Here is a 16067-nt window from a genome sequence, read left to right on the forward strand (position 1 = left end):
GCCAGAGGAGAGTGGTCCGTAATTAGAATAGGGTGATAGGTAACCGACTCAGCTGCTGAAATTAGTTTGGAGTCCAACAAAAAATGGTCAATTCTGGAATATGATTTATGATAAAGAATAATCCCTGTCTGTTGTATTTGGCCATTTAGCCGGCTGACACAGCCGTTCTGTATCCTCAGCCAGGGAGCTTGCTTGTCAAGAACAGATCGGCCTTTTTTACGTACGTGTTGATCCTTCGACTGTCACCTTAAACCGGGCTGGGAAGAGGAATCCATATCGGATGTTGGCCACCCTGCATTTGTTGCGTACCTCATCATACTCTTTCCGTTGGTTCCTCATCTCCAAGGTAAGATCTGGGTAGAAAGACACCCTGGCTCCGTTGAAGTTAATAAGGGGGAACTTTTGACTTGCCAGCTTGAGGATGAGATCCCTGGTCTGGGGATAGTGCCGCCGTACAATGAATGGCCTTGGTGGCCCGCCCTTGGCTGGCTTCGTTGCCTGAGATCTGTGTGCGCGGTCGATCAGGATGGCCGTTTTGAAGTGTTCACTCCCCAGCAGGGCCGGTATCAGCTCCGAGACAAATTCAGTGGGTTTCCCTTTCTCAGTGTCTACCTGGATCCCACATATTCGGATGTTCTGGCGTCTTGAATGCGACTCAAGCATTTCCAGTCGGACTGTTTCTCTATGTCCTGTAGCCTGGCCTCGTGATCGACTGTCGTCTGCTCAACCTCATGCACCCTTCCCTTAGTTGCCTTCACAGTTTCGGCCAAAGTCCCAATACTCTTTGAGATATCAGTCAACCTTGTGTCCACCTTCTTGCTTAGTGAGTTTGTGGCAGCCAGTATGTCACTTTGAGTAGGCTCTGTGGGGAACTCTTGGAAGCTAGCCTCTTCAGCTAACTCCTCGTGGGTCGGCGGTGTTGACATTGGTTCGTTGTCTATCTCATTCAAATTATCTTGTTTAGCGCCCCCTTTTTTGGTGCCTTTTCCCTTTGTCATATTTGTTTGAAGTTATAGGTCGTGAGAGGTTAAGATAAATGCTAATTTGTTTCAAAATAGAGCGGAGCTCTAGCAAAGCACGTCTACTCCATAGCACGCTCTCTAGCGCCCGACTCCCACATTCTTAAGTGAACAAAATCCCTGCAGTGTCTAAACCACCTGGCCTACTTTACACACGTAGATGTACGTGTCTGTGACCTTTGACATTTAGGTCATAAACCATGCTCATAAATCTTTCTTGCGTGTAGATCTTCTGTTACTACTTATTACTACAGTGGTTCTAGACCATTTTTGCTTACTGTACCCCATTCACATATTGCGCTGCCCCTGAGTCTTCCCAAGTACCCCCTGTGGATGGGCCAGGTACCCCCACGGGTACTAGTACCCCGGGATGAGACCCACTGTCTTATATAAAGCCTTTCAACATTCACCTTGTCTCCTTTGCCTACACCTTGGAACTCATTGCTTGCCACAATGTGATAAAACATTCTGGGAAAAATGCTCAAGAATAGGGTTATAATTGAAAACTTTAATTCCAGTTACATATTTTACTTTAGAGAACGCTGTCTCAATGGTTGCAGGTGTGACCTCTGTGTGAATGTCATTTTCTTCTTACATCTACAAAGGAGTAAATTCATACAGTAGTGTACATGTAAGGAATGAATGCTTTAACAAACTGACCAGCATTTAGGTAAAAGAAATTAAGGAATATCAACACAGTTAAACAAAATAATTTAGAGTAAAAGTATAGAGTAAAAGTATAGAGTATACATGTATAGTAAATCTAATAATTCAACATCAATAATTCCATATTTAAAGCAGCTCACCAGTTTGTAACCCCTACTTGCAAGGGAAGACATATTCTGTCTCTGCCTGGTCACCTGAATAAAAATGAACACAAGTTAACCAAATGTAAGAAGAGGGAAAAATATGTTTTGGGGAGGGTTAGATATAAACCTACTTGGCTGGTAGTAGTCGTAGATCTGGACCACCGCTGGCTTTAGATTCTGTACTGGGAGCTCCTGTATGATGTCCAGGGTGTGGTTGAATGGAAAATGTGATGATAACTGTTGGGAGATAAAACAAAAATGTAATAAACATATGGGTCACAATTATTTAAATGATATAAACAGAAGTTTCAGTTTCGGTAACATTCTACTTGACACCCAACTTATTAAATGTTTTATTTAATTGAACCTTTATTTAACTAGGCAAGTCAGTTAAGAACACATTCTTATTTACAATGACAGCCTGCGAAAAGGCAAAAGGCCTCCTGCGGTGACGGTGGCCTGGGACTAAAAATAAATAAGTAAATACAATATAAATACAGGATTTAACACACATCACAACAAGAGAGACAACACAACACTATATAAAGAGAGACATAAGACAACAACATAGCAAGGCAGCAACACATGACAACACAGCATGGTAGCAACACAACATGGTAGCAGCACAAAACATGGTACAAACATTATTGGGCACAGTCAACAGCACAAAGGTCAAGAAGGTAGAGACAACAATACATCACACAAAGCAGCCACAACTGTCAGTTAGAGTGTCCATGACTGAGTCTTTAGAATGAAGAAAGTGAGATAAAACTGTCCAGTTTGAGTGTTTGTTGCAGCCCTTACCAGTCGCTAGTTGCAGCGAACTGAAAATAGAAATGAGACAGGGATGTGTGTACTTTGGGAACCTCTCAAGAGCACCCTTACCCTCCGATCTATAAATTATGTCTCCATAATCTAGCATGGGTAGGATGGTCATCTGAATTAGGGCTAGTTTGGCAGCTGGGGTGAAAGAGGAGCAATTACAATAGAGGAAACCAAGTCTAGATTTAACTTTAGCCTGCAGCATTGATATGTGCTGAGAGAAGGACAGTGCACCGTCTAGCCATACTTCCAAGTACTTGTATGAGGTGACTACCTCAATCTCTAAACCCTCAGAGGTAGTAATAACACCTTATAGAAGCGGGGCATTCTTCCTACCAAACCACATGACCTTTGTTTTGGAGGTGTTCAGAACAAGGTTAAGGGCAGAGAAAGCTTGTTGGACACTAAGAGCATTTAGAGCATTTAGCACAAAATCCAGGGAGGGGCCAACTGAGTATAAGACTGTATCATCTGCATAGAAATGGATGAGAGAGCTTCCTGCTGCCTGAGCTATGTTGTTGATGTAAATTGAGAAGAGCGTGGAGCCTAGGATTGAGCCTTGGGGTACTCCCTTGGTAACAGGCAGTGGCTGAGACAGCAGACTTTATACACTGCACTCTTTGAGAGAGATAGTTAGCAAACCAGGCCAAATACCCCTCAGAGACACCAATACTCCTTAGCCAGCGGAAACCAGATTGCATACCCGATAGAATGCTATAGACATCAAGAAAGCCAGTCAGTTGATTATTGACAAGTTTTTCCAAAACCTTTGTTAGAAAAGGGCAAAATAGAAATAGGACTATAACAGTTAGGATCAGCTTGATCTCTCCCTTTAAATAAAGGATGAAATGTGGCTGCCTTAAAAGCAATGGGAACCTTCCCAGAAAGGAGAGACATGTTAAAAATGGTGTAGATAGGCTTAGTGACGATAGAGGCAGCAACTTTAAAGAAGAAAGGGTCTAAACTTTGGGGTTTAAGGTGCTTTAAAGTTTAAGGTGCTCAGGTGCATCCTGTTTCCATTGATCATCCTTGAGATGTTTCTACAACTTGGTTGGAGTCCACCTGTGGTAAATTCAATTAACAGGACATGATTTGGAAAGGCTAGATAAGGTCATAACGATGATTGTCAGAACAAAAACCAAGCCAAGAGGATGAAGGAATTGTCTGCAGAGCTTTGAGACAAGATTGTGTTGAGGCACAGATCTGGGGAAGGGTACCAAAATATTTCTGCAGCATTGAAAGTCTCCAAGAACACAGTGGCCTCCATCATTCTTAAATGTAAGAAGTTTGGAACCACCAAGACTCTTCCTAGAGCTGGCCTCCCAGCCAAACTGAGCAATCCGGGAAGAAGGGCCTTGGTCAGGGAGGTGATCAAGAACCCAATGGTCACTCTGACAGAGCTCCGGAGTTCCTCTGTGGGGATGGGAGAACCTTCCAGAAGGACAACCACCTCTGCAGCACTTCACCAATCAGGCCTTGATGGTAGAGTGGCCAGACAGAAGCCACTCCTCTCAGACCATGAGAAACAAGATTCTCTGGTCTGATGAAACCAAGATTGAACTGTTTGGCCTGAATGTCAAGCGTCACAAACCTGGCACCATCCCAAAGGTGAAGCATGGTGGTGGCAGAATCATGCTGTGGGGATGTTTATTAGTGACAGGGACTGAAAGACTAGTCTGGATCGAGGCAAAAATGAATGAAGCAAAGTACAGAGAGATTTTTGATGAAAACCTTCCTCAGACCACTCAGGACCTGACTGGGGCGAAGGATCACCTGCCAACAGAACAATGACCCGGAGCACACAGCCAAGACAATGCAGGAGTGGCTTCGGGACAAGTCTCTGAATGTCTTTGAGGGGCCCTACCAGAGCATGGACTTGAACCCGATCTAACATTTCCGGAGAGACATGATAATAGAGGTGCAGCAGCACTCCCCATCCAACCTGACAGAGCTTGAGCGGATCAGCAGAGCAGAATGTGATAAACTCCCCAAATACATGTATGTCAAGCTTGTAGAGTCAAACTCAAGAAGACTTGATTCTGTAATCCCTGCCAAAGGTGCTTCAACAAAGTACTGAATAAAGGGTCTGAAAACGTATGTAAATGTGATATTTATTTATTTATTTGCTTTGTCATTATGGGGTATTGTGTGTAGATTGTTTTTCCCCCCATTTTAATAAGGCTGTAACGTAACAAAATGTGGAAAAAGTCAAGGGGTGTAAATACGGTCGTGGCCAAAAGTTTTGAGAATGACACAAATATTAATTTTCACAAAGTTTGCTGCTTCAGTGTCTTTAGATATTTTTGTCAGATGTTACTATGGAATACTGAAGTATAAATACAAGCATTTCATAAGTATCAAAAGCTTTTATTGACAATTACATGAAGTTGAATCAAAGAGTCAATATTTGCAGTGTTGACCCTTCTTTTTCAAGACCTCTGTAATCCGCCCTGGCATGCTGTCAATTGACTTATGGGTCACATCCTGACTGATGGCAGCTCATTCTTGCATAATCAATGCTTGCAGTTTGTCAGAATTTGTGGGCTTTTGTTTGTCTACCCGCCTTTTGAGGATTGACCACAAGATCTCAATGGGATTAAGGTCTGGAGAGTTTCCTGGCCATGGACCCAAAATATCAATGTTTTGTACCCAAGCCACTTAGTTATCACTTTTGCCTTATGGCAAGGTGCTCCATCATGCTGGAAAAGGCATTGTTCGTCACCAAACTGTTCCTGGATGGTTGGGAGAAGTTGCTCTCGGAGGATGTGTTGGTACCATTCTTTATTCATGGCTGTGTTCTTAGGCAAAATTGTGAGTGAGCCTCTCCCTTGGCTGAGAAGCAAACCCACACATGAATGGGCACAGGATGCTTTACTTTTGTCTTCTCTGGACAAGCATTTTTCTGGATGCCCCAAACAATCGGAAAGGGGATTCATCAGAGAAAATTACCCCAGTCCTCAGCAGTCCTATCCCTGTACCTTTTGCAGAATATCAGTCTGTCCCTGATGTTTTTCCTGGAGAGACGTGGCTTCTTTGCTTCCCTTCTTGACACCAGGCCATCCTCCAAAAGTCTTCGCCTCACTGCGCGTTCAGATGCACTCACACCTGCCTGCTGCCATTCCTGAGCAAGCTCTGTACTGGTAGTGCCCCCATCCCACAGCTGAATCAACTTTAGGAGACAGTCCTGGCGCTTGCTGGACATTATTGGGCGCCCTAAAGCCTTCTTCACAACAATTGAACCGCTCTCCTTGAAGTTCTTGATGATCCGATAAATTGTTGATTTAGGTGCAATCTTACTGGCAGCAATATCCTTGCCTGTGAAGCCCTTTTTGTGCAAAGCAATGATGACGGCACATATTTCCTTGCAGGTAACCATGATTGACAGAGGAAGAACAATGATTCCAAGCACCACCCTCCTTTTGAAGCTTCCGGTCTGTTATTCAAACTCAATCAGCATGACAGAGTGATCTCCAGCCTTGTACTCGTCAACACTCACTCCTGTGTTAACGAGAGAATCACTGACATGATGTCAACAGGTCCTTTTGTGTCAGGGATGAAATGCAGTGGAAATGTTTTTTGGGGATTCAGTTGATTTGCATGGCAAAGAGGGACTTTGCAATTAATTGCAATACATCTGATCACTCTTCATAGCATTCTGGAGTATATGCAAATTGTCATCATACAAACTGAGGCAGCAGACTTTGTGAAAATGTATATTTGTGTCATTCTCAAAACTTTTGGCCCAGACAGTACTTTCCGGAGGCACTGCATATCCATTGTTTTTGTCAAAATGTCTCAAGGTCAGTAAATTTGGTTAGGAATTATTGATGGACAGCAATATTCAAATCTTGTCTCTGATTTTTTAATGTAGATTTAAATCAGGATGGAGACTTGACCATTCAGGAACACATCACCTATTGGAAAGACATTCTGTTGTGTCTTTGGCATTACAAATTGTGTAATTGTCCCACAGAAAAATAAAACTCCAACCCAGGGTAAGATTTTCAGAAAACTGAGGGGGGGTTGATTTCCTATAACTTCTTACCTGGGCTTTGCTCCTTTCATTTAAACTCCCCAAATACATGTATGCCAAACTTGTAGAGTCATACCCAAGAAGACTCGAGGCTGTAATCGCTGCCAAAGGTGCTTCAATAAAGTAATGAGAAAAGGGCGTGAATACTTATGTAAATGGGATATTTTATTTTTTTATTTGCTTTGTCATTATGGAATATTGTGTGTAGATTGTAGATTCCTATAACTTTTTACCTGGGCTTTGCTCCTTTCATATTTATTTTGATCCTAACAAACACCCGGTCCCTGCCGGTGACAAGCATAACCATAACATGATGCTGCCACCACAATACTAGAAGATACAAAGGGATCAACAACATTGCTTTCACGACACATTACCGGCCTGTATGAGAAAGTGAAATAAAGAAAGTCTATGTTTAAAAAATCCACTCCAGATCATCCATTATGTTTGAATTAAGGCAGTTAAGTAATACTGCAAGACAGCATGGCAAAGACATTAACGTTGTGGCCTAAATTAGAAACTACAGGTTTGGGTCAAATCCAATAAAACACAGAGAGAAACCCTCTGTATTCTCCAGTATTGTGGTGGCAGCATCATGTTATGAGTATGCTTGTCATTGGAAGGGACTGGGGAGTTTGTCAGGATCAAAATAAATATGAAAGGCCCAAAACCCAGGTAAAGGAAAACCCCCCTCAATCTTCTGAAAACCTAACCCTGGTATAGAGTTCTGTTGTTCAGAGAGACAATTAGACAAATTTTTATGCCAAAGACCAGAATTGCTTACCAAAAGGTGTTAAGCGTGTTCCTGAGTGGTCTAAAATGTGAAAATCAGAGACAAGATTTGAATATTGCTCTCCATCAATGATTCCCAACCAAAGCCATTTTGACAGAAACAATGGGCATACGTTGCCCTAAGAGTTGTGCAAAGTTGATAGAATGGACGATTTGGTTTTGGTCTCACCTCTGTCAAGTACATTAACACATGGTCATCTTTAGTATCAACACGATCCACAAAAAGTGAACTCCTCAGCTGTGAAGACAAGCCATACATGTTATTCATATTGCATTGACAACAATGTTCAGTTTCAGAAAGATTCACAGGTGAAAGAGGCAAGAGTTACGAAACATAGAAAAAGGTCACAGGTGTCACGACTTCCGCCGAAGTTGGCTCCCCTGCCTGTTCGTGCGGTGCTCGGCGGTCATCGTCACCGTCCTACTAGCCACCACCGATCCCTTTTCCGTTTGTCTGTTTGTTTTGTCTTATTAGTTTCACCTGTGTTTCTGTTGTTTGGTTTAATTAGCTTCCCTATATTTAGTAGGTAGAAACCGCCCTTGTTTTGTGCGAGATTGTCTTTATGTTACGTGTGTGCATTTTAGGTAGTGGTGGATTGTCTTTATGTTACGTGTGTGCATTTTAGGTAGTGGTGGATTGTCTTTATGTTACGTGTGTGCATTTTAGGTAGTGGTGGATTGTCTTTATGTTACGTGTGTGTATTTTAGGTAGTGGTGGATTGTCTTTATGTTACGTGTGTGCATTTTAGGTAGTGGTGGATTGTCTTTATGTTACGTGTGTGTGTGCATGTTAGGTAGTGGTGGATTGTCTTTGTGTTACGTGTGTGCATTTTAGGTAGTGGTGGATTGTCTTTATGTTACGTGTGTGCATTTTAGGTAATGGTGGATTGTCTTTATGTTACGTGTGTGTATTTTAGGTAGTGGTGGATTGTCTTTATGTTACGTGTGTGCATTTTAGGTAGTGGTGGATTGTCTTTATGTTACGTGTGTGTATTTTAGGTAGTGGTGGATTGTCTTTATGTTACGTGTGTGTGCATGTTAGGTAGTGGTGGATTGTCTTTGTGTTACGTGTGTGTATTTTAGGTAGTGGTGGATTGTCTTTATGTTACGTGTGTGCATTTTAGGTAGTGGTGGATTGTTTTTATGTTACGTGTGTGTATTTTAGGTAGTGGTGGATTGTCTTTATGTTACGTGTGTGTATTTTAGGTTGTGGTGGATTGTCTTTATGTTACGTGTGTGCATTTTAGGTTGTGGTGGATTGTCTTTATGTTACGTGTGTGCATTTTAGGTAGTGGTGGATTGTCTTTATGTTACGTGTGTGTATTTTAGGTAGTGGTGGATTGTCTTTATGTTACGTGTGTGTGCATGTTAGGTAGTGGTGGATTGTCTTTATGTTACGTGTGTGTATTTTAGGTAGTGGTGGATTGTCTTTATGTTACGTGTGTGCATTTTAGGTTGTGGTGGATTGTCTTTATGTTACGTGTGTGTGCATGTTAGGTAGTGGTGGATTGTCTTTATGTTACGTGTGTGCATGTTAGGTAGTGGTGGATTGTCTTTATGTTACGTGTGTGTATTTTAGGTAGTGGTGGATTGTCTTTATGTTACGTGTGTGTATTTTAGGTAGTGGTGGATTGTCTTTATGTTACGTGTGTGTATTTTAGGTAGTGGTGGATTGTCTTTATGTTACGTGTGTGCATTTTAGGTAGTGGTGGATTGTCTTTATGTTACGTGTGTGTGCATGTTAGGTAGTGGTGGATTGTCTTTGTGTTACGTGTGTGCATTTTAGGTAGTGGTGGATTGTCTTTGTGTTACGTGTGTGTATTTTAGGTAGTGGTGGATTGTCTTTATGTTACGTGTGTGTATTTTAGGTAGTGGTGGATTGTCTTTATGTTACGTGTGTGTATTTTAGGTAGTGGTGGATTGTCTTTATGTTACGTGTGTGTGCATGTTAGGTAGTGGTGGATTGTCTTTATGTTACGTGTGTGTATTTTAGGTAGTGGTGGATTGTCTTTATGTTACGTGTGTGTGCATTTTAGGTAGTGGTGGATTGTCTTTATGTTACGTGTGTGTGCATGTTAGGTAGTGGTGGATTGTCTTTGTGTTACGTGTGTGCATTTTAGGTAGTGGTGGATTGTCTTTGTGTTACGTGTGTGTATTTTAGGTAGTGGTGGATTGTCTTTATGTTACGTGTGTGTATTTTAGGTAGTGGTGGATTGTCTTTATGTTACGTGTGTGTATTTTAGGTAGTGGTGGATTGTCTTTATGTTACGTGTGTGTATTTTAGGTAGTGGTGGATTGTCTTTATGTTATGTGTGTGTATTTTAGGTAGTGGTGGATTGTCTTTATGTTACGTGTGTGCATGTTAGGTAGTGGTGGATTGTCTTTATGTTACGTGTGTGCATTTTAGGTAGTGGTGGATTGTCTTTATGTTACGTGTGTGCATTTTAGGTTGTGGTGGATTGTCTTTATGTTACGTGTGTGCATTTTAGGTAGTGGTGGATTGTCTTTGTGTTACGTGTGTGCATTTTAGGTAGTGGTGGATTGTCTTTATGTTACGTGTGTGTATTTTAGGTAGTGGTGGATTGTCTTTATGTTACGTGTGTGTATTTTAGGTAGTGGTGGATTGTCTTTATGTTACGTGTGTGTATTTTAGGTTGTGGTGGATTGTCTTTATGTTACGTGTGTGCATGTTAGGTAGTGGTGGATTGTCTTTATGTTACGTGTGTGTATTTTAGGTTGTGGTGGATTGTCTTTATGTTACGTGTGTGTATTTTAGGTAGTGGTGGATTGTCTTTATGTTACGTGTGTGTATTTTAGGTAGTGGTGGATTGTCTTTATGTTACGTGTGTGTATTTTAGGTTGTGGTGGATTGTCTTTATGTTACGTGTGTGCATTTTAGGTTGTGGTGGATTGTCTTTATGTTACGTGTGTGCATTTTAGGTAGTGGTGGATTGTCTTTATGTTACGTGTGTGCATTTTAGGTTGTGGTGGATTGTCTTTATGTTACGTGTGTGCATTTTAGGTAGTGGTGGATTGTCTTTATGTTACGTGTGTGCATTTTAGGTAGTGGTGGATTTTCTTTTCTTTAACTTGGCACCCTGTGGTTTTTGGGTTGTCTCGTTGTGTGTCCCGCGCCCTGTATTTGTTGGGCTTATTATTTTGTTGTGCCTGAGTAAAGCACTTAACCTCAGTGGAACTCTCTCTGCGTCGGATTCCTGCACCCACCTAGTCCCGCGTGACAACAGGTAACACCATAAACAAACGTATGTTATGACAAAAACTCACCCTCCCCAAAGACTCTGGGTCTGGGACAAACCCAGACAGCATTTTCAAATCCACTATAATCATATTTGTGGTCAGCTCCTTTCCATGATATCTGTGAAAGCAAAGAGTTGCATGTCATATCAAAGTTTGATGTTGACAAGTGCTTGTGATAATCAAATGAATGGATACTTTGACTATTTACCCATAAAAAGACATGGTTGCCTGACATGCTTTCTTACTGTTACCGATCCAAGCCTATGTACAAACTAGAAGTGAAATGACCCATACATACAGTGCCCTCTGTAATTATTGGGACAGAGAAGCATTTATTTAAATCAAACAATGACTATGAGGATGAAGTGCAGACTTTCAGCTTTAGAAATTACAGCACTTTTTGTACATAGCCTCCCCATTTTAGGGGACCAAAGTAGGCTATTGGGAAAAATTAACTTATATGTGTATTAAAGTAGTAAAAAGTGAAGTATTTGGTCCCATATTCAGAGCACACAATGACTACATCAAGCGTGTGACTCTATAAATTAGTTGGATGCATTTTCTGTTTGTTTTGGTTGTGTTTCAGATTATTTATCTGACATCCCCTGTTATTGTTATGGTGAGAGGTTAGCATCTCTTGGGGATATGCTGTTTGTGAGTATGTAACTTTCTCACTCATCATTATTCACAATTCATTCATGATTATTTGTAATCATGGTAGCATCAACATTAATATAGAAGCGTTTAGAAACACATTATATTCTTATTTACAATAAAATGGACTCCAAAATGGCACAACACATTATTTACCGTACATTTCTATTGGGCAAAAAATGATCTGAAACAAAAAGGAAATGCATCCAACAAATTTGTAGCGTGAAAATGGGACCAAGTACTTAACTTTTTACGACATTAATAAACATATACGTGAATTTGTCCTAAAATGGGGGGACTATGTACAAAACGCACTGTAACTTCTAAACGGTTCACCAAATATGGATGTTAATACCACACTTTAACCTCATAGCCATTGTTTTATTTCAAATCCACACTTTTGGAGTACAGAGCCAAATGAAGAAAAAAAATGCTTCTTTGTCCCAATAATTACAGAGGGCACTATAGGTATAATAACACCAATTCAATTGGGTCAGATACATTCTGTAACATAATCCAACAACACTGGAGTGTCATCATTGACCTGATTCAAATAATAAACTGATTGAAAGAATGCTTCTGTGAACGCAAATAAGTCATTCATTCTTACTGAGACTGGAGTTTCAGCGTGACTCTGGGTCTCAAAGAGTTACTGTTGCAGTCCACCTCTGGCTTCACCTGGATACTGAGCGTTGTGCTGTCAGTAGGAGTAGGGATGTTGTAGTGGAGCGCCACCTGGGGAGGAGGGAAGAACAAGTCAGGGAAACCAATCTGTCCAGAAATATACATTTTAAAACATAGGGAAAAAATTTACATTTCATAAACCAACTATCAAGCCAGACAACGCTTCTTAAATGTTTGAAATTCACAGTAATATACAAATCCATATCTTGCACTTTAGTATTGGGAGGAGTGTATTCACTGACCTGCACTGAGGCACAAGCACTGCCCTTCACTTCCACGCTGTACTTCCCTTCTGTGTCCTGCAGCGCCCTCTCCTGGTAGAGAAGCTTGTTGTTTTGGTTCACTTCGAAGAGGTGTTCCCCACTGGGAGAATGTACTGTGACTGTGCTGGCACCCTCTCTACTGTACACCCTGGTGGAGTAGAGAGCCAGGGCCTGGAGGGCCACCACTGTGTCCTAAACACACACACCAACAGACCACAGACAAATATGTTCAAAATGAATGAAAACACCCATTTACAGAAAGGGTAGATTTTTACATTGGTCAGTTCCTAGAGTGACTATTTCCCATTTCCATCCATTATGCTTTCTTGCCTCCATTTCAGTGCAAGTTATCCTCGCCAGGCTTGACATGACAAGAAGCACATACATGCCTGTTGTGAAGTCAAGGTAATAATGCCTCACTACTAGTGCACAGCACAGGGTGTCGCTTCAGAACGGAGGTGTTTTAGAAATATACCTGTGTGGAAGAGAAGCCTCCGTAGGCGTTCTGCTGTCTCACCAGCCACCTGACGATGCGGGAGGCATAGCCCAGGTCAGTGGTAGACATAGGGGAGGCACTGAGGGAAGCCAGCAGAACATAGGAGCTGATTTCTACCGCCAGGGAGGCTGAGGTCTCTGAGGAGGTCTGAGTCCAGTGCAGGAAACCCCCTTAGGGATGACGAACACAGAGAGAGAGAGAGAGAGAGAGAGGGGACTAGCTTATTCATCATTAAACAGAATACAAAGTTCTTCTCTGACCTCCCTAATTCATTTTATGACAGACACCTGAGTTCTTTGAAATACTCTGGGCATTGAATTGAGACTGCCTGGAGTGCCAGATGGGAGGAGGGTTTGCACTTTTGGGATTACTCCATTGGGTCCATTGCCCAGGTAAGCTCAATGAAAGCAAGACAGCACAAACAGATCTTGGACCAGGATATGTCTCACCTTCTTGTAATGCGATCGTGTCCAGATGCTGCAGAAGCTGGGCCCGGGTCTCCATGTCCCCTGCCAGGGTAAAGGTGTAGGCTAGCAGAGCAGTAGTGTAAGTGTTAGACAAATCACTGGTGGAGTTCCTCAGGCAAGACAAGCTGCGGTACACAACAGGATCCTGGAGCACAAAATAACAGAGCAGCACATTAAGAGACATGTTAGCCTGGTCCCAGAGCTGTTTGTTCTGGCAAGGCAATACAAACAGATCTGAGACCAGGCTAGACACATTCATGCTGGAGCACTTTTAGTTTTTCAGTTTACAGTATTAAAACTATGCCTGTACTTTTTTATGTTAACAGCACACTGTCATTCAGGACTGCTTATGGTAACAGCTATTCTTATTTCTATTCCATATGCTACTTTCAGATCAATTTGAACACAGAACTCACTACATTTTAGAATATCTAAAAGACAGTTGACATAAAATGTATACAATAGACTTCATACAGGAGGCTAAATCAGTTTCCTGTAATGGACGTTGTTGAAGTGAGAAACAATAGTTATGTGGAGATGCTACGTACCGACACTGACATGTTGAGCTCCAGCATTGAAGCAGTGATGTAGGCCGTCAGTGTGACTTCATCTGTCACCCCACCCTACAAAACAAAATGCTAAATACTAAAACATGTGTAAACTGTAGCCTGATACAATTCTGTTGAAATCATCATTCCCAACTTTATGGCTGATCTGACGAGACGTAAAACGACATCTTCTTCTATCAGTTTATTATCAATATAAATACCTTCATTCTGTTGTTAAAGAGTTTCCCCAATCTAATGAAACAGCCATGTTCGCCTTGTAGACGTTCCAACCAAGTCTTGGTTTGCTCAGTTTTTACCGGATCAATATAAATGAAAGACTTTGCTTTGCCAAAGGATCTCAAGACAAAAGCAGTCAGCCTGAGAAAAGAGAACTTGATTTGAATGTCCCGTCATAATACCCACATAAGGTTGTTATAAACATGACAGAGCTTGACATTACATGAAACAAAAGATTATTTTAATTTATGTCACATCCATGGTCTCCCTGTCAGAGACAATGCCATTTGATTGGTCAATACTTAATTGAAACAGACACAGTTATAATGTGTTTACCAGTAGGTGAAACACAATACTTACCAAGTGTTCCCTGAACCTTGTCCAAATGTGCTGTATGCACCATCAACATGCTTGTAGTTCAGCTGCCTTTGGTAACCTGTCGTTGAGTTTTTAAAGCAAACAACAGTAACCAAGTGTGTTTTATATTCACTGAGGGTGCGCCCCAAATGGCACCCTATTCCCTAGCGTACTCTTTTTGCCAGGAAAAAAGTAGTGCACTATGTAGGGAGTAGGGTGACATTTGGGATTTAAAAAAAAATCTATATTCTATAATCAAATGATTTTAGCAAAACATCTGGAAGTCCCTACATGTGTTGGGACAGTGATGCTCTGTTGATAACACGGTTATAATTTACATGATAGCAGGGTTGTAGTCACTAGGGCACACTGTGGTGAAATGTTTAAAAATGTTCTTCAACGAAAAAAAGAAAAAAAAGGGGCTCTTATTGGACAAATCCAGCTCTGTTTCAGTCAGTTTTCTTCCGTTTGGTGCCTAATCAATACGACCCATATTTTGAGGGACTCTCTTACCACTAGTGAGGAACTTGATGGCCTTGTCTCGGATGGCTGGAGTGAGCTGCTCTGTGTTCCTCAGGTACTCCAGGATGTAGATATTGGGGGCGAGGAGGGCCATATTCTGCTCTCCACACCCATACGGCATCTGCAACAGTCCATCCAGGTTCTTGAGAGCCCGACCCAGGATGTCACCTACAGGTAAACATGGGACTTCTGTGATACTGTCCTCTTTAGCAAACAGCAGCATTATCACTGGATAAGGGTTGCTTTTCTCACCAAAACTCCTGTCTAAACTCACCAAGCCTCTCTAAATAATACAATGGTTTATTTTACCCAGGACTGAGAGAGAAATTCGATCAGATCCATCCACCACATTCTTGGGGAGTTGCAGTTCCACCTCCTCTGTCATAGTTACTCCTGTGGACACACAGATGATAAGATGAATGGAGATAATCAGTTCAACCAAAGTGAACATTCAACGTTCATGTATTACTGACCAGTTGGACACAGCAACCAGTTGTAGGTGTCGGTCTTCTCTGTTCCCTCAGCCTGAGAGGAGAGGATGTTATTTTCAGTCAGAGGCAGTTACACTAGGTATCTGTACAACAGTACGTTCCATCACAACAGTAGGCTGTATACCTTCACCAGCAGGCTCTGTGTGACTGTGTCGATGCGTCCTCTCTCCGGTACGTTCACAATCTCATTGTCACACGCAGCGTGGGACTGGACAGCCTCTGCACTAACGGACACATTCATAACCCCTACACACACATTGACAGACAGAGTGCAGCACAGGTTACACAACATCCAATATGGTGACAGAGTACACAACTCAGGCTGACATCCATTCTGCTGTTTGAACGGTTGAATGAAGACTGGTGATTTACCCAGGATAGAGGGTGCCATCGTCCAACTGAAGGTCTTTCGTCCATTGGCACACAAGCATGATGAGTACTGGACATCCTTCAAGGGTGTGAGAGTGTAGTCTAAGGAGTGAGCTGGAGTCACAGAAACCTGCCCAAGAGGAACACTTGTAAGATAACATGGAAAACGCAAGACTGATACATTGGGTGTAAAAATAAATAAATAAATAAACATTGACTAGATCAACTGTAACAAAACAAAATACA

The 16067-nt window shown here is 41.8% G+C and overlaps 1 protein-coding gene across 2 annotated transcripts in view; it reads right to left on the reverse strand.

Annotated features, from left to right (window-relative positions):
* Positions 1–1507: 1507 nt before the first annotated feature.
* The window catches only part of LOC109905596 (alpha-2-macroglobulin), a 34846-nt gene continuing 20286 nt past the window's right edge, over positions 1508–16067 (reverse strand). Inside the window, exons 20-36 of one of the 2 annotated variants that reach the window (XM_020503056.2) lie at positions 15825–15951; positions 15577–15698; positions 15435–15486; positions 15271–15354; positions 14953–15129; positions 14443–14518; positions 14067–14223; positions 13846–13920; positions 13280–13442; positions 12810–13000; positions 12314–12526; positions 11998–12122; positions 10761–10851; positions 7645–7713; positions 1960–2065; positions 1826–1879; positions 1508–1616 (exon numbers count right to left, since the gene is read on the reverse strand). In XM_020503056.2, the coding sequence (XP_020358645.2) occupies positions 1839–1879; positions 1960–2065; positions 7645–7713; positions 10761–10851; positions 11998–12122; positions 12314–12526; positions 12810–13000; positions 13280–13442; positions 13846–13920; positions 14067–14223; positions 14443–14518; positions 14953–15129; positions 15271–15354; positions 15435–15486; positions 15577–15698; positions 15825–15951 (1869 nt within the window). In that variant the 3' untranslated portion in view covers positions 1508–1616; positions 1826–1838. Of the gene's footprint in view, positions 1617–1822; positions 1880–1959; positions 2066–7644; positions 7714–10760; positions 10852–11997; positions 12123–12313; positions 12527–12809; positions 13001–13279; positions 13443–13845; positions 13921–14066; positions 14224–14442; positions 14519–14952; positions 15130–15270; positions 15355–15434; positions 15487–15576; positions 15699–15824; positions 15952–16067 lie in introns of those variants that run through there. The other variant, XM_031790665.1, reaches the window with a different exon arrangement.

The sequence above is a fragment of the Oncorhynchus kisutch genome, linkage group LG15, assembly GCF_002021735.2.
Source record: "Oncorhynchus kisutch isolate 150728-3 linkage group LG15, Okis_V2, whole genome shotgun sequence".
Taxonomy (NCBI): domain Eukaryota; kingdom Metazoa; phylum Chordata; class Actinopteri; order Salmoniformes; family Salmonidae; genus Oncorhynchus; species Oncorhynchus kisutch.